A 21,609-nucleotide genomic window follows, 5' to 3' on the forward strand; every position below is an offset into this window, starting at 1 on the left:
AAAAAAAAAAAAAGAAAAGTCACATGATTCTTTTTATAAGGAATGTCTAGAACAGGCATATCCAGAGACACTGGAAGGAGATTTATGGTTAGCAGGGGCTGGGGAGAGGGTGGCCCTGGAGGTGACTGCCAGTGGACAGTTTCTATTGAGGTGGATAAAAATGTCTGCAGTTAGTAACTGGTGATGGTTGCACAATCTTTGAGTATGCTTAAAAAAACTACTGAATTGCATATTTAAAAAAAAATAATGAATTGTATCATATGCGAACTACATCTCAGTTAAAAACAAAAGGCAAATGGGTTGACTTTGTCTTCTGATTGAAATGTATCAATCGCAAAAAGCTTTTTTTTAGCATCTTAAAAAATTTGAAAACAGCCTGAGTGTAAGAGGTTATTAACGAACTATTATTTTCTTGGGTTTGATAATGTCAGTGTAACGAATTATGTTTAAGACATTCCTTTATTTTATATGATGGTGCGCTGCTGTGGACTAACGTGCTGGACTGCAAAGTTGGTTTGAACCGCAAGGTCAGAGGTTCAAGCTCACTAGTCGATCCTTGATCACTATGGATTGGAATCAACTCAATGGCACTTAACAATAACAAAGTATATGCAGGTGAAATTGTATAACACCAGTGATTTGATTTAAAATTGTTCATCCCTAAAAGTGTCTTGGCAAAATGTCAAAATATTGAGAATTTTTAATCTGGTTACATGGAGGTTTATTATATTAGTCTCCTCACTTTTGTGCCAGTACAAAAATTGCCAAGATTAATTATTTACAATGAATTGTCCACATCTTAAAAATTGGGTAGCCCCTTCTCCTGTGAATTAGGAAAGCCTGGCAACATGGGGCCACGTTCCCTCATGGCCACCACACTCACTGGGAGCTGGGTAAAGGCTGTACTTTTAGGCTGGGAATGGGCCTTTGGGTGCCCAGTCCCCAGTGTGCCTGCCCCAGGGACCAGGGGTAAGGAGAACTTCTTACCTGCTTCAGTTCATACTCAGTGGAGAACCGCCGGGTAACTGCCTCGATGAGGTTGGAGAAGGAGAAGGAGCCACCACCGTAACTGTAGGATGTGAAGAAAGGATGTATGTGTGAGGAACTGGGACCAATGCCCAAGGACACTCCCTAGGAAGCCAGGACTGACCCAGAGTCCCATACTTCTCACCCTTTCCTAGAGGATGCACCCATCAGCCATAATTTCTGCCCACCCTTCCTACCGCATGCAGACCACCCCAAACGCTCCTGCTGACACCATCTCCGCAGACTCACTCCTGAAAGAGCTTCTTCCAGTTGCTCCGGACAAAATCCCAGACCAGCGTTTGTCCAATGACGTTGCTGGCAATGCTGCTGATAGTGGAGGTGGCGTCCTGCTTTCGGATGAGATCAGGATTCAGGGTGTAATTCAGGTACCTGTGAAAGCAGGATGCAAGGTTAGCAACCACAGCCAGAATCTGTAGTCAGAAGATTCAAAGGAGACACCAGATAAAAGAGTTAGTGCTTTAGGGGACGATGGCGGACTAGGCAGCTACACTGAGCAGACCCCCCTCTGCAACAAGGACATAGAAGACCAAGTGAAATAGACACAGATAGAGATGGTGAGTCTGGAAACTTGAGCTTCACAGGATAGGCTAAAGGATGAGTAGAAGGCCAGCTTATGAGAGGAAGCTGAGCAGGAGTGGCAAGAAATGAGAGAGATTGTTGGCTGGCCATGTGGCATGGCCATCTGAAGCTTTTATTTGCAGCTGGAGGCACAAGACTCAACTGGGGAAAAAAAAAAAGTATTCTGATACAATTTGATGAACTTGACCTACACCTATGGAAGCAGTAGCTCAAAAGAGGAAACAAGTCCTTACACAAGAATCATTCCCACCCCCTCCACACACAGAGTAGACCGGGATGAGCAACTTGGACATTGGATACCCAAAATGGGGGGCAGAGGGTTACAAAGGCAAGAAGTGACTGGCTTACAAGCTTTCAAGAGGGAACCTAGATCCAGAGGGCCTGGAGGAAGGTAGAATCTCCAGCGAGTAGTATTCAATCTGACTAGGTGGGGCTGATGCAATGAAACACAGACGGGTCTCTTGTGATACAATAGTGAATAATTGTTATCAGGGCTGATTGTGAGGGTTGGAAACGTAAAGGTAGACGTTTTATATCAAGGAGGGGAGTGATTAACTTTTCAGTCTAGGAGCGGAGGTCCCTAGGACCATCAAGGGAGAAGAGCAGAGAGCAGGACCCTACCCAGAGAAGCAGTGATGCCTGAAATGGAGCCAGAGATGATGACGTGGAATAGTGGAGGACCTGGAGACTTTAGATCCAGAGAGGGAGAGCGACTGTGTGCTGCAGACCTGGGGGGTACGGGGGCAAGGATTGCAGGGTATACCCTTTGGTTGGTTGATGATGCATGGAGGGGATTGTAACCATGGCAATGAGACGATATAAGATAGAATGAATGTAAAACTAATGTTCTCCCATGTAAACTATCATATAATTCACAATAACACATTTAAGGAAAAAAAAAAAAGACTCAACTGGAGGTTGGCAGTGAGGAAAGTTTGGTTCTTCCTTGTTCCCTGTGTCCTTCTGGTGGCTGGGGGCATGTCCAGTCTCTGCCCTTGCCACCCAGTGGCACTTCTCCTATGCAATGCAGCCTCTGCTCTGCCTGGGGTCTAGCACTGGGTGTGCCACCCCCACGTCTGAAAGTGCGTGAATTCCAGTCTTTTGTTTTGTTTTGTTTTTACTATAGATTGGTTTTGGGAGAGAGCAATTGTGCCCATACCGCCCAGCCACATCTGTACCTCCTGTGATTCTACCCATTAGGCAAGTAAGTACCATATCCCACTCCTATACCGCCTGATCAGTGATATCAGCAGCCACTCTGAGCTACACTACACAAGCAGTAAACCAAGAACATCACACACTTTTGGTCTCCATCACACCCACTAGGTGGAAGACGATGAGCGTCTAAGAACAAACAATACACAACGGTTAATCAAATATAAATATGATACCACAATGTCTCCAAGATCACAGACAATTTCATCTTACACAAAGAAACAAGACAGAGGGACTCAAACAAATGAACAAAATTCAAAACCAGAGAATATAATACATGTAATGGAATTGGAGGAGCTGTGGTAGCATAGTGGTTACAAATCGGGCTGCTAATATCAAGGTCGGCAGTTCAAAACTACCAGCTGTTCCGAGAGAGAAAGATGAGGCTTTCTGCTCCCATAAAGATTTACAACCTCGGAAACCCTGTACGGGGTTGCTTGGAGTCGGAACCGACTCCACGGCACGTAACAACAACAACAACAGTGGGATTGGGGCTACCTGACAAGGAATTCAAAAGAATGATATTTCGGTACCTTCAATTCATTGAGAGAAAGGTAGAGAAAAGTGCAGATGAAATCAAGGATAACAGACAAAACGTTAATTCAGGGGGAAACTACAAGAATCAACTGACAAAATAAATGAAAACTTAGAAACCATACACAAACAGTAAACAGAAGTCCAGAAGATGAATACTAAGATTTCAGAAATATACTTCTGAAAGATCTGAAGTATATTGGTTTCAGAAATACTTTGAAAGGGCAAAGAAATAGAATTGAATCACTGGAAGGCAGAATTAGTGAGCTTGAAGACAAATCTTTCAATATTCATCTGTCAGAGGAACAATCAGAAATAAAAACAAAAAAATCCAAAGAAAGTCTACTAATTATGTGGGACATCATTAAGAGGAACAATTAAATGACTGGAATTCCAGAACAGGAAAAGCCAAAAAAAATAAATCCACAGAGAATATTGTTGAAGGGTTGTTGAAAGAAAACATGCATAACATCAAGAAATTGAACAAACCCCAAAAGAAAATCACAAGACATATTGTAATCAAACTTGCCAAAACAAAAGAAACCAAAGAATCCTGAGAGCAGCTTGGGAAAAACGAAAAGCTACCACTAAAGAGAACTAATAATTAGAACTAAGCCTTAATTTCCCAGTCACAACACAGAGGGAGCAGAACGGATACGAAAACAGGATCCTTCAATATGCTGTCTACAAGAGACACATCTAGAAAAAGAGATGGAGACTGCCTAAATGCTCACCAACAGAAGAATATTTAAGCCTCGGTACATACATTCAATGGAATACTATGAAAAAATGCCACACAACGTAGATGAACCTGGAGGACATTATGCTGGGTGAAATTAACCATCATAAAAGGACAAATATTGTATGAGACCACTATTATAAAAATTTAAGAAAAGGTTTTCTTGATAAAAGAAACATTCTATGATAGTTTGCGGGTAGGGGGAGGAATTATTCACAGGCCTTGACCCTCTAGATAGGCACATGTTAACATGGGTGATGGGACAATATACAACTAGAAGGAGGTTGGCAGAGGAAAGATGAAGATAGTGGGAGACACAGGAAGGAATGCACGAGTTAAGTGAATAGAGGCCAATGTTGTTAACTGTTGGTACATGGAGAGGATTGCAATCCTGTAATGAAGCAAAATGCATGAATCATTGAATGTAAAACTGATGATCTGCTCTGTAAACTTTCACTCAATTCAAAACAAAAGTTGTTTTGTTTTTTTCTGAAAAAATAAGAAAGACTAAGCACTAATTTATCAGTAGAAACCATGCAAGCAAGAGATAGTGGGGTGACATATGTAAAACTTGAAAGAAAAAAACTGCCAACCAAGAATCATATTCCTAGCAAAATTGTTCTTCAAAAATGATTTCCAGGTAAATAGAAGAAATTAAAAGCATTTGTGAAAACCAGCTTAACCTTAAAAAAATACTAGAGTTCTTTGGACAGAAATCCAACAGCAGACAATAACCTGAGATTAGCATACATGACGATCAATATCACCCAGAACTCAACCCAGATGGCACTGTAAGATCAGCAGTGGACTGCGAACCACAAGGTCAGCAGTTCAAACCCACCAGCTGCTCCTTGGAAACCCTACACAGGGTCGCAATGAGTCAGAACTGACTCAACAGCACTCAACAACAACAACAAAAGGAAATAAAAGACCTTTAAGACTGAAAATAGGGAACCAGAGATATCAGTCTGCAACAACAAAAAAATCACTAAGTAAAAAGAGGGAATACTGTAGTTAACAGAACTTCCAGAAAAAAGGTAAGCAAGTAGATTTCAATTAAATTACAAAAAAAACACCCTAGCTGTAACCCTAAAACTAGACCAAGCCTTACTCCTAGCTTTAACCCCACCCCTAACCCTAACACTAACTCTAATAATGACTTTAACCCTAATTCCTTTATGGGAACGGAAAGCTGGAGTGTCTGGTAGATTCAAACTGCTGACCTTGCGGTTAGCATCCTAACTCATAACCCACTACGCTACCAGAGGTTACTATAAGCACTGGACTGCTAACCACAAGATTGGCGGTTCAAACCCACCAGCTGCTCAGGGTTGTTATGAGTCAGAACTTACTCCACAAAACAAGAAAGAAGCCAGGAACGAAGATATCATGTCCTGCACCCAGTCAACAATCTGTTGGCTTGCTGAGTTAAGGGGCTCCTGTCCTATTTCCCTGTGGGAGGTGGGGACCTGAGCCCCCTAAAGCAGTGTCACTGGTGATGCCAGATGCTATGACTGACATAGAGCCAGTGCCCAATGTTATCTGTTTATGTATTTACTTTATTGTGGCATGGTATATAAACAAATTTCAGTTTTAGCCATTTTAAGTGTATAATCTAATGGTATTAATCACACCCACAAACATCACCTCTATTTGTTTCAAAACCCTTTTCATCACCCAGCCCAAAACTCGATACCCATTGTTGTTGTTATTGTGAAGTGCTGTCGAGTCGGTTCTGACCCATAGCAACCCTGTATAGGGTTTCCGAGGAGTGGCTGGTGAGCTTGAACCACTAACCTTGCAGTTCAAACGGCTTTGCAGTCTGGTGCATTAACCCACAGCACCACACCAGGACTCCTCGATACCCATTAACCACCAATTATCCCCTCCAGCCCCACTTCATCCACCCACCCATTAAGTCCATTAAGTGCTGTGGAGTCAGTTCTGACTCATAACGACCCTGAGCAGCTGGTGGGTTTGAACCGCCAATCTTGTGGTTAGCAGTCCAGTGCTTATAGTAACCTCTGGTAGCGTAGTGGGTTATAAGTTAGGATGCTAACCGCAAGGTCAGCAGTTTGAATCTACCAGACACTCCAGCTTTCCGTTCCCATAAAGATTTACAGCTTCAGAAACTGTATACAAGGTCATTATGCGTCGAAACCGACTCCAAGGCACATGACCACCACCATTAGTCTGCTTGGGTCTTCATGACTTTGTCTATGCATTCTACATAGTTTATATTAATGGGATCATAGAGTTTTGGGCAGTGCAATGGTTAAGTGCTCAGTTGCACCACAAGATTGGTGGTTCAAACTCACCAAGGGAGAAAAGCCCTGGTAAACTGCTTCTGTGACGTTTACAGCGTAGGGAACCCTATGGGGCAGTTCTACCCTGTCACATGGGGTTACTATGAGTTACAATCAACTTGACAGCACCGGACAAAAACAACACAATAGTTAGCCTTTTGTGTCTGGCTCCTTCTCAGTATAATGTTTTCATCCATGTCATAGCATGTAAATACCTTGTTATTGTCTAGTAATTTTGTTGTTGTTAAGTGCCTTTGAGTCGGTTCTGACCCATAGCGACCCTGTACAGGGTTTCCGAGGGTGTAAATCTTTACGGGAGTAGAAAGCCTCATCTTTCTCCCGCGGAGCGACTGGTAGTTTCGAACCGCTGACCTTATGGTTCGCAGCCCGATTCGTAACCACTACGCTACGAGAGCTCCTTAATATTCATCTGTTAAATGGACACATGACTACAGAGCGCTGTGCTGGAACATTCATAGACAAGTATCTCTCTGGACCCCTACTATCAAGACTTTGGGGTGTATGCCTAGGAATGGAGGTGCTAGGTCAGTACATCATTGAAGATGAAGGAAAGAAGACAGAGGAAGTGAGAGAGGAAGGAAAAAAGGACTGGACTCTTGACCCCTGGCACCAGGATGGTGGCTACTACTCTCCTGGACTTTGAAGATGGCTCTTCCTTTGAAGAGGGGGTCCAGTTGATGGCATATGAAGTACAAAATTGGAGCTAGAAGCCCTTGGAGTCCAGAAGGACTCAGGATCAGCTGTCCCAGAGCCCTTGTAGAGGAAGAAACTAAGTTGCCATTAGTGGTGGTGGTTCTGTGCCGTGGAGTTGCTTCTGACACATAGTGACCCTGTACAGGGTTTCCGAGGCTGTAAATCTTTACGGGAACAGAAAGCCTCATCTTTCTCCCTTGGAAAAGCTGGACGTTTCAAACTGCCGACCTTGAGGTTAGCAGCCCAACTTGTAACCACTATGCTACCAGAGTTAAATTGCTATTAGGCAAAGGTTAACAGCTAAAACCACCACACTTAGAGCCAGATAATGTGTTCGAATCTTAGCCCTATTATTTATTAAAGCTTCTAGACCTTGAGCTTTGCTTTCCTGAGCCTCCGTAAGCCTCATCTGTAAAATGGAGACAATACAGCTCAACCTCTCGGGATTGTGTGGGTCGCATACAGGAATGTGTGTGAGCCTGGCAGACTCTTCCCCAGCCCTGCCCTGCCCTGGTTCTCACCTGTTCAAGATCCACACCTGGTTGCTACAGGCCAGGGCTGAGCGGAGCTTGTCAGCCTCATTCACGATTGTGGCCTTTTGGAACTGGCTCCAGGCAAAGTCCCACTGTGCCTCTCCACCCAGAGCAATGGCGTTGCAGTAGACGGTGGACCGCAGGTTGGGGTGGATCCTGAATGAAAAGGGGACGTCAGGGAGGGGTGGGACAAGGGTTGGTTGAAGACAAGGCTGTGGGCTCCCAGATTCAGCTTGAGGGGCAACACTCACGGGTTGTTATTAGGATTTTTCATCCAATCGGCGAAAAGGTCTGAGACCAGGACTTCACATTCCTGAACCCCGTAGGAGCAGGCAGTGCTGATGGCGTTAATCTCGTTGTACCTGCCCCAGGGAGGACAGGTGGTCAGCCCACTTGGCTCAGAATGGGGCAAAGATCCCCCTCCTTTCACACAACTGCAGTTAGAGGGGGTTGGGCAGAGCCCTGACTACAGCCTCACCTATTTGTCTATTTGCTTCACTGTGGGCCTCAACTTTCTTGGCCCTCAAGGCAGCCCAGGGACCCAGAGGGGCTGGCACAGGCTCAAACTAGTGAGGTGACTTGTGCATCTCAATTGTACCCTTTGTATACAAGAGACAGATGGGATCCCAGGCTGCATGGAGCCTCACAGCAGAGCCCCTACTCCTGGGTGGGTGTCTCCCCTCCTAGCATGCCCTGCCCTGGCTGGGAGCCAGGAGTACCAAAGAACACTAACTGGCTGTTACTTTGGAATACCCAGTCTGGGGGCTGGGGACCACAGGATCTCCAGACTCTGGGGCGGTCACACTCACTGGTCCATCAGGCTTTCGGGGCGCTGAGTCCAGTTATTGGTGACATTTTTGAAGTGATTGAAGAGGGGTGTGACCTGCTTCTTCAGGTAGTTCTGTAGGAAAGAACACACAACACCTTGTAAGGGAGGACTTGTATTTACCTGACCAGAGCTCACAAAACCACGGACAAGTGTGAGCAGGGATCAGCAAGGAGGAAATGAGGTCAGAGGTCCAGGGCTAACCCACAGCCACACAGCGCTTAGAGGGGCTGAGACAAGCCTAGGGTCAAGACGACTGAATTGGGCTTCCTTCTCGCCAAAGCCTCACTCTTCCTAACATTCCATGTCTAAGTGTAGCCATTTATTAACAGAAAGTGTTTATTATTGTTGTTGTTTTCCTCCTGATCATCAGTATTTCAAGCTTACTGTAAGAAATTTAGAAATGCAGAAAAGTATATGCACAAAATTACAACCACCCAGGAGCGCACCAAACCATGATTCTTTCTCCGTTTCTAGGCATGCTTACACGGTGTAACAACAGTTCTGCAGGCTGCTCTTTTTCACTTAAAGTGACATGTAAGCACCGCCTAATATTGTAAAATCTTGTGCAGACCCTGGCTCCACGTGGCAAGTGGACATCTGTGGCCACTGAGGCCACACCAAATGTAAAAGGAGTAAACCCCCAAGAACAAAAAGACTAGACAAGGAAGCAACAGTGAATCAGATGCCAGCCCTGTCTGTCTAGGCTGTCTGTCTAGGCAGCTGGAAAGCAGAGACAAGGAGATGTAAGGGGCTCAGCAGAGGGGCTGTATCTATAGTGTGTCCTGCAGAGGAGGAGATGCTGATGGGAAGTATAAAGACTGGCCATGAAGAGAGCCAGACAACATTTAAAAAGGACCTTCTTTGGGTGGCCAGAGGGAGGCAAGGAGCTACAAACAGGGGACAAAGGTAAAGTCTGTAGAAGGAATAATTGAATCTCCAAGTCTCCATGCCACCTTTTGCAGCAGGTAACACCTCTCTGTTCCTCAAGGGGACAAATCAGATAGACTCATGTCCTGAGGTCACCAGACACAGTGGGGGCTAGGCACAGTTGCTAGATTGCAAATAAGGTCAGAGATGAAAGTTTACATGATGAATGATGGTACCCAAACTTGCTTCCCACTCTTAGCCCTACAGTGAGCATCACCAGTCTCATTGCATAAGATGTGAGACCCATTCTTTGGAGAAAGCGAATGGTCTCAAGTGAAAACATCCATAAAGACTAATGTTGGAGGTCTCTGAATGAACAACTACTTGGCCACCTAGTCACTCCACAGTGGACCACCAGCCCAAAAGCTTCCAGAAGAAGAAACAATGGGTCACATTCAAAGTGTGAAAGGCTCTGGACTTCTCTGTAGCAACACATGAAGACTGATTGGTAGAGCAAGGTCTTAAACACTCTGAAAATCATTTGTAACCTAGAAATTTCTAAACGCAGACAAACTAGCATTCCAAGTGTGAAGGTAGAATAAAGGCATTTCAAATATGCAAGGCCTCAGAGTATCTCTCATCTATTCTTTCTTAAAAATTCCTGGAGGATATGCTCCAATTTTGACAGAGGAACAATCAAGGAAGAATTCAAAAGATTCAGGAAACAGAAGATACAATATCGGAGAAGGGCTTCCTAGCATAGGAGCTGGGCAGCAACTAGAAGGGAGACTGCAGGAGAAAGGGCTCTTGGAGTTATGTGTCCAAGAAAAATCAAAACAAATCTAATACCTGATACATTTGTGCATGACGTATAAAAAAGGAAAAGCAAAACATAGCACTTTCTGTGACTCAGCAAAGAAAACGTTGACATAATCACAATAAAGTAAGTGCTAGATACTGATTGAACCAAATATTGTGATCTAACTAAGTTAGGAGGATGAGAAGACTTGGAGGGAGGCATGTTTAAGAGTGTTAAAACCTTATTTACCAGAAAAGGAAGTTAATAGATGATGTAAAATTATAATGTTGTTGTTGTTAAGTGCCTTTGAGTCAGTTTCGACCCATAGCGACCCTGAACAGGGTTTCTGAGGCTGTAAATCTTTACGGGAGTAGAAAGCCTCATCTTTCTCCCACGGAGCAGCTGGTAGTTTCGAACTGCTGACCTTAAGGTTTGCAGCCCAATTCATAACCACTACACTACCAGAGCTCCTTCTTAAAAAAACTGCCTCCTTTTCCATGAGACCAGAAGAACTGGATGGTGACCAGCTATCATTGCCAAACATTTTTGAACAAAGATTCCATAAAAGAATTCTGACCAAAAGGGGGTGAAATGTCAAACAGAATTTAAAATTCTCATGGAATCCCAACTTTCTGGATCCAAAGAGGCTAGATGAACTCCAAAACTATCTTTCAACTCCAACTTCCATGAAATTTTTGAAGCCCCCTCAGATTTACATGGGATCAAAATGGCAACAGCAACTTGAAAAGTTCAGTAAGAAGCTTAGAAGTTAGTGAATTTATGTTACTGGTGGAGGAGTAACTTATAAAAGGGCAGCGAAAATGGCTGCACAGCTTGAAGAACGTAATCAAATCACTGAAAGACAGGTAGAAATTGGTGAATTGGTGTATGTTTTGCTAGTTGTATCTCTTCAAGTATGACTTATGTCGCTGCTGCATGGCACTGAGTCAGTTCCGACTCATAGCGATCCTGTATAGAGTTTCCGAGAGTAGCTGGTGGGGTTGAACTACCAACTTTGAGATTAGCACGACATCGCCATGCCAGAACACACACCGAGTGAGAAGTGGATTCTGGTGAGGAGCCCAAGGATGAAATGTTCTTTATTCTGCCTCTTTGGGGAGGTGGATCTCAGAAATAGAGTGGCTGGTGGGTTGGAACCTATTGTTGTTGCTGTTAAGTGCCATCTTGTTGCGCGACCCTGTATAGGGTTTCCAAGGAGCACCTGGTGGGTTTGAACAGTTGAGAGTGCGGATCAAACCGACTTTGCAGTCTAGCGCATAAACCTGCAGCGCCACACCAGGACTCCAGTATAACGTATGTTGTTAAGTGCTGTCGAGTTGGTTCCGACCCATAGCAACCCTGTATAGAGTGTTTCTGAGGAGCAGCTGGTGAGCTTGAACTACCGAGCTTGCAGTTCAAATGGCTTTGCAGTCTGGCACATTAACCCACAGCGCCACACCAGGACCCCAGTAAAACCTATTGTTAGGTGCCATCCAGTCGGGTGCTGACTCATAGTGACCTTATGCACAGCAGAACAAAACACTGCCGGATCCTGGGCCAACCTCACTATCGTTGCCACACTTGAGCCCACTGATGCTGCCACTTGGCCAATCTGTCTTGCTGGGGGTCTTTCTCTTTTTCTCTGACCCTCCACCTTACCAGAGACTGGTCCCTTCTGACAATATGTCTGAAGTATAAGAGACAAAGTTTGGCCATCCTGGCCTCCAGGGGGCGCTCTGACTGCACTTTGTTACATAATATTCCATCAAATGCATAGTGTACAATAGTTGGCTTTCTCCACCAATTCTCTACTGTTGAACATTTCAGTGTTTTTCTGTCTTTTTGTCTATTATGAATCAAGTTGCATTGAACCTCTGTATGGCTCTTTTTACCCTGAGCAAGCTAGAATTTCTCATTAGACTCCCAAGTGGGAACCTCAACCCCCAGAGAGGTGTTATTTCTGAGACCCCAAAGGAGGCAAAATGAAGAACATTTCAGCCTTGGGCTCCTCGCCAGAATCCAAGTCTCATCTTAAGATGAGCATTTTACAAATACCCACACATACCACCCCCGCCCACCCCTCAGTATGAAAATACTTCAATGCCTGTTGATGTCCTGCAGGGCAGCTAGGCAGTTAAGGACCAGCTCATTTTATGAAGAACTTAACCAGGTCCTGGTGTGGTGCTGTGGGTTAATGCGTCAGACTGCAAAGCAGTTTAAACTGCAAGATCAGTGGTTCAAGCTCACCAGCTGCTCCTTGGAAACCCTATACAGGGTCGTTATGGGTCAGAACCGACTCGACGACACTTAACAACAACCAGGGCCAAAGACCTTGTGACATATAAAAAAGCACAGTGGCCTTTTTCTGTGCCTTCTGAAAGTGTTAATTTTTCATATTCAAATCAGCAAGCTTTGCTTAAAGGCTCAGAATCTGCTCCCTTCACCCTGGAGCTCTCTTGTTCTCTCACGGCTTACCCAGGCCTGCTCTCAGGAAATGACCTGGTTTGGGATTAATCTGAAGGGTTTTCCCACCCGGGGATGGTTTTCATAAGTTGGGCTCTGAGACCTCCTCTGTACCTTCATGGGGCCGTAGACTTCAGAGCGGTCGAACATGAGCTTGAAGTAGCTCAGACTGCTCAGCGCGGCCTGCCAGGGCATGTACTCTTTCTCTTGGATCAGGAAGAGGGTATTGTCCAGCGCCAGAGTGACAGGGGCTTTTTGGGCACTGCGAACAAAGAGAAAGGCCCAAGTCAGCACCCCAAACCTGCTCAGGCCCTCAAGACTCTTCCTCAATCCTCGACTCTTTGACCCATCCTGGGGTCTGAGGCCCCAGAGCCTCAGATGATCAACTTCAGCAGTCACCAAGAGGGAATGAAGGGCGTGGATGCTGGGTGGGACCCTATTTTACAGGTGAGGAAACTGAGGCTCAGAAAGGTAATCGCCCAAGTCCACACAGTCCACAAGAGAGAGCTGCGATTCAGAAGGACAAAATGCCTGGGCTCTTTCCTCTGTCCACCCCCCTTTTCTGGTTGCTTGGTCCTCTGGTCCTTCCTCTCGCCTCTTCTTCAGGCTGTCTGTGGACATTGTTTCATGAATGTCCAGGTCTGCAGGTGACATCCTTCATGTCAGAGCTTAGCACTTCTCAGGGAACACAGTAGGTGCTCAATAAATACTAGTTCATTCTGCTGAACCATTTCTCCTCACTTTTCCATTCCAGAGCCTAACAGGGCAGCCTGGCAGCCTGGAGGCCCTCAGGAAAAGCTTAGTGCCATGGGGCCCAGTGAGGTTTTAGAGTGACCTCAGACAAGGGACTCTGAATCTGTTTTCTCATCTGTGAACTGGGGGTAATCATACTACTAATCTCCAGGGATGTGAAGACTACTCATGAAGGAGTAGCACAGAGGAAACACAACAGGAGGAAGGAGCCAGGGGGACCACCCACCTGGCCAGGTTGAAGGCGTCCTTGATGACCTGGGCCCGATTGATGACAGGGATGACCTAGAAGGGAGAACGGAGTGTGAAGCCTCAGGCTGGTGGTGGGGGCAGGTGCTGTCCTGGTGAATGGGGTGGGGGTGGAAGACACTCACCAATGGATCTGTCTGCAGCTGAGTTTGAATCCTCTTCCAGTTATCCATGTCATAGTTCACCTGGAAGTAGCCTGTCACGTTGATGTTCAGCAAGATCCAATCATTGTTTGTTGATTTGAACAGCTCACTCTGGGCTATGAGGAGGGACCAGAGTTAAGATGGGGGGCTGCTGACCCCCAGGTCTTGGTGAGAGCAGCTCCCCATAGAACCTGGCACTAACTTGCCCTCAGGCTTTTAGGGCGGGGGACCGAGGGTGTAGGACTGGGCTGCAGGGCTAAATTCCACCTCCTGCTTGCCCACAGTGACCTCCACAGGCTTAGTGTGGCAGCATCAGTGATAGTACACTGGACATCTCCATCAGCACACCCCTGGCCATTCAGACTCAACACCTCCTCCCCCTGTCCTTCCCTGTTCTCCTGCAAAATCCCATCACATAGGCGGTCACCCAGACTGAGAACTCCTCTTCCCTCTCCTCCCATCCAGTCAGCAACCCCATACTCCCAGCACAGCTCGCATCTTCTGGGGGACTCAGCACTCCCTCCTCACTGCCTCCCTCCTCCTATCTGACCCCTTCCACCCTTTCTCCCAGCAGCCCAAAGGATCTCTCCAGTTCCAAAGGTCTGACCTAATCACTGGCCCACTGCCCCCTTGCCCAGGCTCCCTGGTGCCCGAGGACACAGGCTCTGTCTCCCAGTATCTGCAGAGGCCTCAGGAGCCCAGCTTTCGGTTCAGGAATACCTCAGCCCTAGCTACACTTGCTGTCTCCTACCTCGTAGCCCTTGCACTTGCTTGTCCCTCGGCCCAGAACATTGTCAGCCTGTCTGACTCCTAGTCTTCTTCTAAACTTGGTTCACCTCCTCCAGGAAGCCTTCTCTGACTTCTCCATGACATTGAATCTCCCTTATTCTCAGCTACCCCCAGGCCCCAGTAGCCCAGCCATACATGTCCCTGTGCTCAGCACAGTTCTGGCATGTTTTGAACCACTTGCCTTCCTTCCCATATCTGTCTTCGTCAAGGCCAAGGATGACTGGCCTTGTTTTCTCAGAGTCCAGTACAGAGTAAGTAGGCTTGCTTGTGCTTTGAGGGCTTACCATGTTCCAGGCACAATTTTAATCATTTCACATGAATTCTCTCATTTAAACCTCAGGCAAACTAATTCAGTAGGCATTGCTCTTAGCCCAATCTTTCCAATGAAGGAATAGAGACCAGAGAGGGGAAGTAATTTGCCCAGAGCCACACAGCAGGGCAGTGGAAGAGTGGAGGTTAGAACCAAAGACGTCTGCTCCATTTGTTGAATGAAGTAATGAAGTAAGCCCTTGCTGAGGTCAGTCATCACCCCCTAAACGTGAACCAGTTGTTGGGAGCATGGGGTGGGAAATGCTGCCCACTAAGGCAGGGCAGGGTTACCTTGCTTGGTACCATTCAGCCAGTACATGCTCTGATCTGTACCGCCTTTGATAGACGAGATGGGCACAATCCACAGGTAACTGCAACAAGACCAGGGGCCAGGCGGTGAGAGCTGGCCAGCTTTTGCCCAGCTCTGACCCCAAGTGCCCTGGCCCCAGGAAGGAGAGCATGGGTATAGCCACCGGATTTGGGATTACAGCAGGTCAGGGTCACCATGGTCAGGGAAGCCCATAGAGGACTCACTGGGACCCTATCTGCTCACTTGAACTCTGAGGGACGGGTGACATTGGATTCAGGGTCAAGGAGGAAGTGTTCCTGGATGATGGTTCCTGTGCTCGTATCCACAGTGATGACAGGAAAGCCCATCTGCAGGGTCCAGCGATCCATGATGGTACGCACAGAGGCGGGAAGATTCTGGAGTGCTGGCTGCTCATCTACAGCCTGAGGGCAGAGCCAGGCAGTGTGGCTGTCAGTGGACAGCCATCCTTTCTCTCCCACCCACCCCAGATACCCCAGGTTGCAGCTCTTGCTCTAGCTGGTGGGGCCCCACTGAGAGGCAGGAGCCTGCTCCTAGACCCAGCTGTGCCGTTTCTTGGTGGAGACAGTGCTAGATGAGATGGAGAACTTCCCAGCTTCAGTCCAGTGTGGATCAGTGAAGCTCAGCTACGTGGCCATCCTGTGGCCCGCTTTGTGCCAGACAGGGATACCGTCTGCTCATGGTTCAGCATGAGTAACATCGGTGAAATGAGAAGGAAGAGGAAGCAGAGAAAAGACAAAACGCAGGCAAGCGTCTTTGTGTGCGTATATGTGTGCATGTGGCTGCCGGGGGGTACTATGCACACCTGTGTACATATGTGCAGCTATATATATGTGTGTGTGTGTGTGTGTGTGAAGGAAATGAACTCAGATGGGGCTGGGGCAGGGCCTTAGGGGTGATTTTTATTGTCTTCGTGGGTCTTTTCTTCAGAGCTGAGGGTGCCTGAGCATGGAGGCAGGCGAGGCTTGAAGAGGTGGAAAAAAGAAAAAAATCAAGACAAGGGAAGGAGGTGCCAACGCCACCTTGCCGGCAGAGTCTCTGGGAGCCGGGCCAAGCTTGTGGGAGAACACTGTAATGAGGACCTTGGTCTCCCTCTCTGGTCTGACTGTCCATAGGGCCTGGACACCCAGGAACTGGGCAGACAGGAGTAGCACTGGGGGTGGCGAAGCTGGCTGGGCAGCTGAAGGGGAAGGCTGGGGTGTGGTATTCAAGAGGGGATATCAGTGCTGGAGGGGACAATCCTCTACTGACCATGGGCAGTGCTCAGACTTCAGCCCCAGGAGGGGACAGGGTGGCCTTTCACAGAGGCAGGGAGGAAGGTGGAGGCCTCTGGGGAAGGGGAAGGTACAAGCTTGCCTCACAAACCAGGGACTGCTGGGGGTCAGTTTGTGTGGAGGGGGTGGTGTGTACAAAGTCGTGCCTAGAATGGCAGGTCCATGCAGAGGGCAGCTGAAAGTGCTGAGTACGGCTTCAAGTTACAGGCAGAGGAGGGCTGGGCTTGGGGACCTGGATTGCTCACTTTCCCACCAAGAGAAAGACAAGGATTTCTGCTCCCGCAAAGGTTTACAGTCTTGGAAGCCCCATACAAGGTTGTTGTGAATTGGAACCAACTCGATGGCACTTAACAATGACAAGAAGCTAAAATGAAGGGACACGATGGCTTCCCTCAAGGAGCTCGTTATAATGTGAGGCAGGCTACCTGCTAGAGGTCTTGACAAGGGCCTCACCCCACTTCCCACGAGTCACCATCATGGTGCCCATTTTACAGATGAGCAACCAAGGCTCCAGATGACCTGCCTGACATTCTCTCTCATACACATACTGCCCCCAGGGATTTCTCAGCATCTCAGAACCTCAGCAGAGTAGCTTCAGGAGGGCTGGCTGTTACTTACCTTCTGCAGGTGCTCCCAGAGGTCCAGGTAGTTGGTGTTCTTGTAGGCAAAGGTGTGTAGGTAGGACTGTGGGAGATAGGTCACAGTGAGAACTGAGCTGTATTTCCCAGGCTCCACCATTCAAGCCCAGTGGGAGGCTGAGGGCAAAGGACAGACACTGAAGGAATCCCACCAGGTCCATGACTGGCCAAGGGTACTCACCGCCAGGCCTTTCTTAAATATTTCCTCAGACAGGAAGTTGGAGAGCATCCGGAGGACTGAAGCTCCCTGGGAATGAGCACGAGAGAGGGGCCTCAGAAGCCTGGGCTAGCCCCCCCATCTGCCTGGAGGCAGGCCATCTCCTGGCCCAGTCTCCACCTCCCTTCAGGCGCTCCATCCCAGAGGGAGGGTCTCACCTTGCTGTAGGAGATGGAGTCGAAAAGCTCACTGATCTGGGCTGGTGTGTTGATCTCATCCACAGGAGAAGACAGCGGATGTGAGGAGGCCAGTGCATCCACAGCCATCACACGATACACATCATTCAGCACTATGAGGTCTTTCTGCAAATCCCCAACGGCCATCAGCTGCCTGGGCAGACTGACCTGGGAGGGGAAAACCCAGTTCCACCCCACCCTGGACCCTGAAGCCCTTTGGGCAGCTGGCTTACCAGATTCCAGCTGGGTTCTGCGTAGTCAGCACCCAGGTACTCCACGTAGGAGGCAAAGCCCTCGTTCAGCCACAAGTCATTCCACCAGGCCACAGTAACCAAGTTCCCAAACCACTGTGGGCAGAGAGGATGATCGGCAATCAACTTCGACCTAGTAGTACCCAGAGCTACCCTTCCCGAGGACCTAGCTCACCCTGTCTCCTCCCTTGCACCCTGCCAGGTGGGACTCTCTTCCCAGAAGCCCCCTCTGCCTCTGCACTCCCCATCCTAGGGGTACCTGGTGGGCCAGCTCGTGAGCAATCACAGTGACTACTCGCTCCTTATTGCTGCTGGAAGAGGACAATGGGTCGAACAGGAGGGAATTCTCCCGGTAGGTCACCAGCCCCCAGTTCTCCATGGCACCCGCGTTGAAGTCGGGCAGGCCAATCTGGTCTAGAGAGATGAGGTTCTTGGCAGGATGATCCTGAATGTGGAGCCACACCCAATGCCCTCCACCATAAGGCCCCTCACTCACCGGATTTTGGCAGTGGGTAGCTTGTGTTATAATGTTGGGCAAAGAATTCCAGGATCGGGCCAGTCACATTCAGGGCATAGTCACTGTGGCCATCGGTGGTTGCTTTGGGCCGAGCCCAGATCCCGATCTGCAAAGAGGGTAGAAGGTAGGTCACAAGCCCCTCCTGGGCCTGGTTCAGGCAGACAAGTTTGGGAGCTGGTGGCCCAGGTGGACTCCCCTAAGGGAGGTCTGATCAGCAGAGAAGGGGGCTTGGGAATTTTGAGGTACTACAGGGTCGCTATGGGTCGGAACCGACTCCACTGCACTTAACAACAACAACAACAACATGGGTCCTAGCGAGGGGTCTTCTGAGGGAAACCAATAGTCAGAGTCACCATCCTTCTGGTAGCTTCATGAGGAAGGGACATTATTCCCATTTTTCAGATGTAGAAACAGGGTCAGAGAATTTAAGGAGGCCTTGGCCAGAGATCACTTAGTAAGTCAAACACTGGCATGGTGAAGGGAGGGGGTAACAGGAGTATCCCTGGGCTAGACTGGTCCCAGGAAAGGAGGGAGGGGTCCCAGCTTCACACCTTGATGCCACTGGATGTATTTTTCTCCACAGCAGTGAACTCACTGACAATGTAAGCCAGCAGGTACGTGGACATTTTGGGTGTGGTATCGAACTCAGTGACATTCCAGTCGGGCTCTCCATTAAGCGGGTAACTGGGACCTAGGCATAGAGCACACAGAGGTGTGGAAATGCACCCCCTCCCCTGCCCTGCATCCCAGTCCCAGGGTTCCTGCTCCCCCAAACTGTGGCCCCAAGACAGAACCCACGTACTTCTGGGCAGCATGTTGGACAGAGCGGTGAGGTTCTTGGGGTGGATGATTGTGATATTAAACGTGGCCTTCATGGCTGGCTCATCAAAGCAGGGGAAGGATTTCCGGGCATCTGCGGCTTGCATCTGGGTCGTAGCCACCACCCTGCCCAGAAACCAGGATGTTACAGGGTGTGGGGGCAGAATCCCTGAGTGCTATGGCATGGGTGCATGGGAACATAGGGTCTGCCGGGTTTGCAGGGGAAGGGATGGTGGGCAGCACTTCCTGCAAAATTCTTACCCTGCTCCTCACCTCCAGCCACCTCAGGACCCCTGACAGGCCAACTGAAGGGGGGAGATCAGGGTCTCTTTAAAGTTCCGGCAGACCACTTCTTTCCTCTGAACCTCAGGTTTCCTATCTGTCCAAGGGGCACTTTTGCATCTCATCTCAGACTCCTTGATATGGGATAAGGGAGACTTCTGGAAAGGGTTTGCTATCTGGGTAGTTTTTCCACCAGATGCACCTTGGGCTGGTGAAAGATCTAGTGAGTTCAAAGGCCTCGAACCCAACAATCCTTACTTGGATCCTAGGGTTCAGCTCTGCCTCAGCATTTAGGATCTGCCCCCACCAGGTAAACCCAGGTCACACTTACTTTTTGACACCCCCCTCCATGTACTCGCTTCGGTAAAAGCCTGCCAGGTCGTCCGCCAGCTCGCCCACAAACTCGGTGCTCATCTCATACTGGCTGTCCACCGCCAGGTAGCCCTTCAGGTGGACCACCAAGTACTCAGTGGGCACAATCAACTCCGTGGTGTCAACTTCAGGGGTCTGGGCGCTCCCCACACCCTTCAGGGTCAGCGGGGCGGTGTAGTTGAGTTTCTTGCTGTGGATAATGATAACATTGGTGGCCTCCTTACAGGTGAAGCGGACAGTGCTGGAACCGTTGAAGATGTACAGGCCCTTGTCGTTGGGGGTAAGGTAGGGCCTCAGCGTCACATTGTAGGAATCAGGCACCAATGTCTTGGGCAGGCGGTATACGTTCCACGGTTTGCTGGGGTCCAACGTGGTGGCCGGGGTGGTGGCTGAGGTGGGGCTGATGGGTCCTGACGTGGGGTTCCCTGGGTTAGAGTTCTCTGCATTCTTGTTCTTCTCCTGAGCATATACCACAGATAGTGCCACGATGGTGCACACAGCGGCTACCCCGAGAAGGATGCCCAGGATGCCCAGGGGCTTGGAAATGTAGAAGCCCTTGGCCATGGTGAGGGTGGGCAAGGCGCTGGGGCGGCTCAGGACTGGCAGGGAACGGAGCAGCCTTAGGCCAGTATATATCCTTGAAAGGGGAGGAGCTCCACAGCCAACGGACTAGGCAAAAATTAACCAGAGCTTAGACAGGCGAAGGTCACTGGACTGGGCGGGGGGCATGCTGTGCCCAGGGCTCTGGAGAGGGGATCCAGGGATGGGCACACACAGTGTAGCTCAGGCTTGCCTGCTGGGAGCAAAGAGAGTGTCCGGTTACAGGCTGTCTGAGGGCTGAAGGGCAGGCCACAGGACCAGCCCAGCGGAGAGATGGAGCAACCAGGCAGGTGACATTGATCTGCCAGTGAGCTCAGTCAGTGGGAAACAGCAGCAAGAGGGACTCAGGTTAGAGTCAAGGAAGGACTTCATAGGAGCAAAAAATCAGAAATGCACAGAGAAGAGTGGGGTCGGTCAAGAACCCACTGAGTCACACGTTTGTTGGAACCCTAGAAGGATTTCCTGGCTTCTCCGTGACACAGTTCTAGCCTCCGAACCTCCTTCAGATCTTTCCAGAGCAGGGAGCTCTTTCAGGCTTACCTCACTTTCTTTTCTTGCCAAATATAAATTTTTTTAATTATCTGCCTTTTTTTTTTTTCTTTTTTTTTAAGGTGAGGAGGCTGGTAGAGGCTTATACTCTTCCCAGGTGTGATCTTGGACAAGTAACTTTACCTTTCTGAACCTGTTTCCTCATAAATAAGTAATAGTATTTCCCTCCTTGTTGTTAAGTGCTGTTGAGTCGGTTCTGACTCTTAGGGTTTCCGAGGAGCTGCTGATAAATTTGAACTGCAGACCTTGTGGTTCAAATTGGCCTTATCCTATGGTGCCACACCTGGGTTTGTTGGGCAAATTTAATAAGAAAAACTACATCATATAAGGAGCTCTGGTAGCATTGTTGTTGTTGTTAAGTGCTGTCAAGTCGGTTCCAACCCATAGCGACCCTGTACAGGGTTTCCGAGGGTGTAAATCTTTACGGGAGTATAGCATAGTGGTTACAAATTAGGCTGCAAACCGCAAGGTCAGCAGTTTGAAACTACCAGCTGTTCCACAGGAGAAAGATGAGGTGTTCTACTCACATAAAGATTTATAGCCTCGGAAACCCTGTACAGGGTTGCTATGAGTCGGAACCAACTCCACAGCACACAGTCACCACCAGCCACATCATATGTTGTTAAGTGCCATCGAGTCGGTTCTGACCCACAGCGACCCTGTATAGGGTTTCCAAGGGTGTAAATCCTTACGGGAGTAGAAAGCCTCATCTTTCTCCCAC

At 48.4% G+C, this 21,609-nt stretch overlaps 1 protein-coding gene across 1 annotated transcript in view; it reads right to left on the reverse strand.

Annotated features, from left to right (window-relative positions):
* The window catches only part of ANPEP (alanyl (membrane) aminopeptidase), a 28,203-nt gene extending 7,900 nt beyond the window's left edge, over window positions 1-20,303 (reverse strand). Inside the window, exons 1-19 of the mRNA XM_006867178.1 lie at window positions 19,699-20,303; window positions 19,069-19,211; window positions 18,818-18,957; window positions 18,246-18,372; window positions 18,009-18,163; window positions 17,732-17,845; window positions 17,481-17,624; window positions 17,287-17,352; window positions 17,086-17,151; window positions 15,419-15,597; window positions 15,157-15,236; window positions 13,750-13,883; window positions 13,605-13,660; window positions 12,740-12,887; window positions 8,477-8,568; window positions 7,919-8,029; window positions 7,656-7,823; window positions 1,276-1,416; window positions 988-1,069 (exon numbers count right to left, since the gene is read on the reverse strand). Coding sequence (XP_006867240.1) covers window positions 988-1,069; window positions 1,276-1,416; window positions 7,656-7,823; window positions 7,919-8,029; window positions 8,477-8,568; window positions 12,740-12,887; window positions 13,605-13,660; window positions 13,750-13,883; window positions 15,157-15,236; window positions 15,419-15,597; window positions 17,086-17,151; window positions 17,287-17,352; window positions 17,481-17,624; window positions 17,732-17,845; window positions 18,009-18,163; window positions 18,246-18,372; window positions 18,818-18,957; window positions 19,069-19,211; window positions 19,699-20,303 — 2,751 coding nt within the window. The remainder of the gene's footprint in view (window positions 1-987; window positions 1,070-1,275; window positions 1,417-7,655; window positions 7,824-7,918; window positions 8,030-8,476; window positions 8,569-12,739; window positions 12,888-13,604; window positions 13,661-13,749; window positions 13,884-15,156; window positions 15,237-15,418; window positions 15,598-17,085; window positions 17,152-17,286; window positions 17,353-17,480; window positions 17,625-17,731; window positions 17,846-18,008; window positions 18,164-18,245; window positions 18,373-18,817; window positions 18,958-19,068; window positions 19,212-19,698) is intronic.
* Window positions 20,304-21,609: the final 1,306 nt, after the last annotated feature.

Source organism: Chrysochloris asiatica, unplaced genomic scaffold (genome assembly GCF_000296735.1).
Source record: "Chrysochloris asiatica unplaced genomic scaffold, ChrAsi1.0 scaffold00101, whole genome shotgun sequence".
In the NCBI taxonomy this organism is placed as follows: domain Eukaryota; kingdom Metazoa; phylum Chordata; class Mammalia; order Afrosoricida; family Chrysochloridae; genus Chrysochloris; species Chrysochloris asiatica.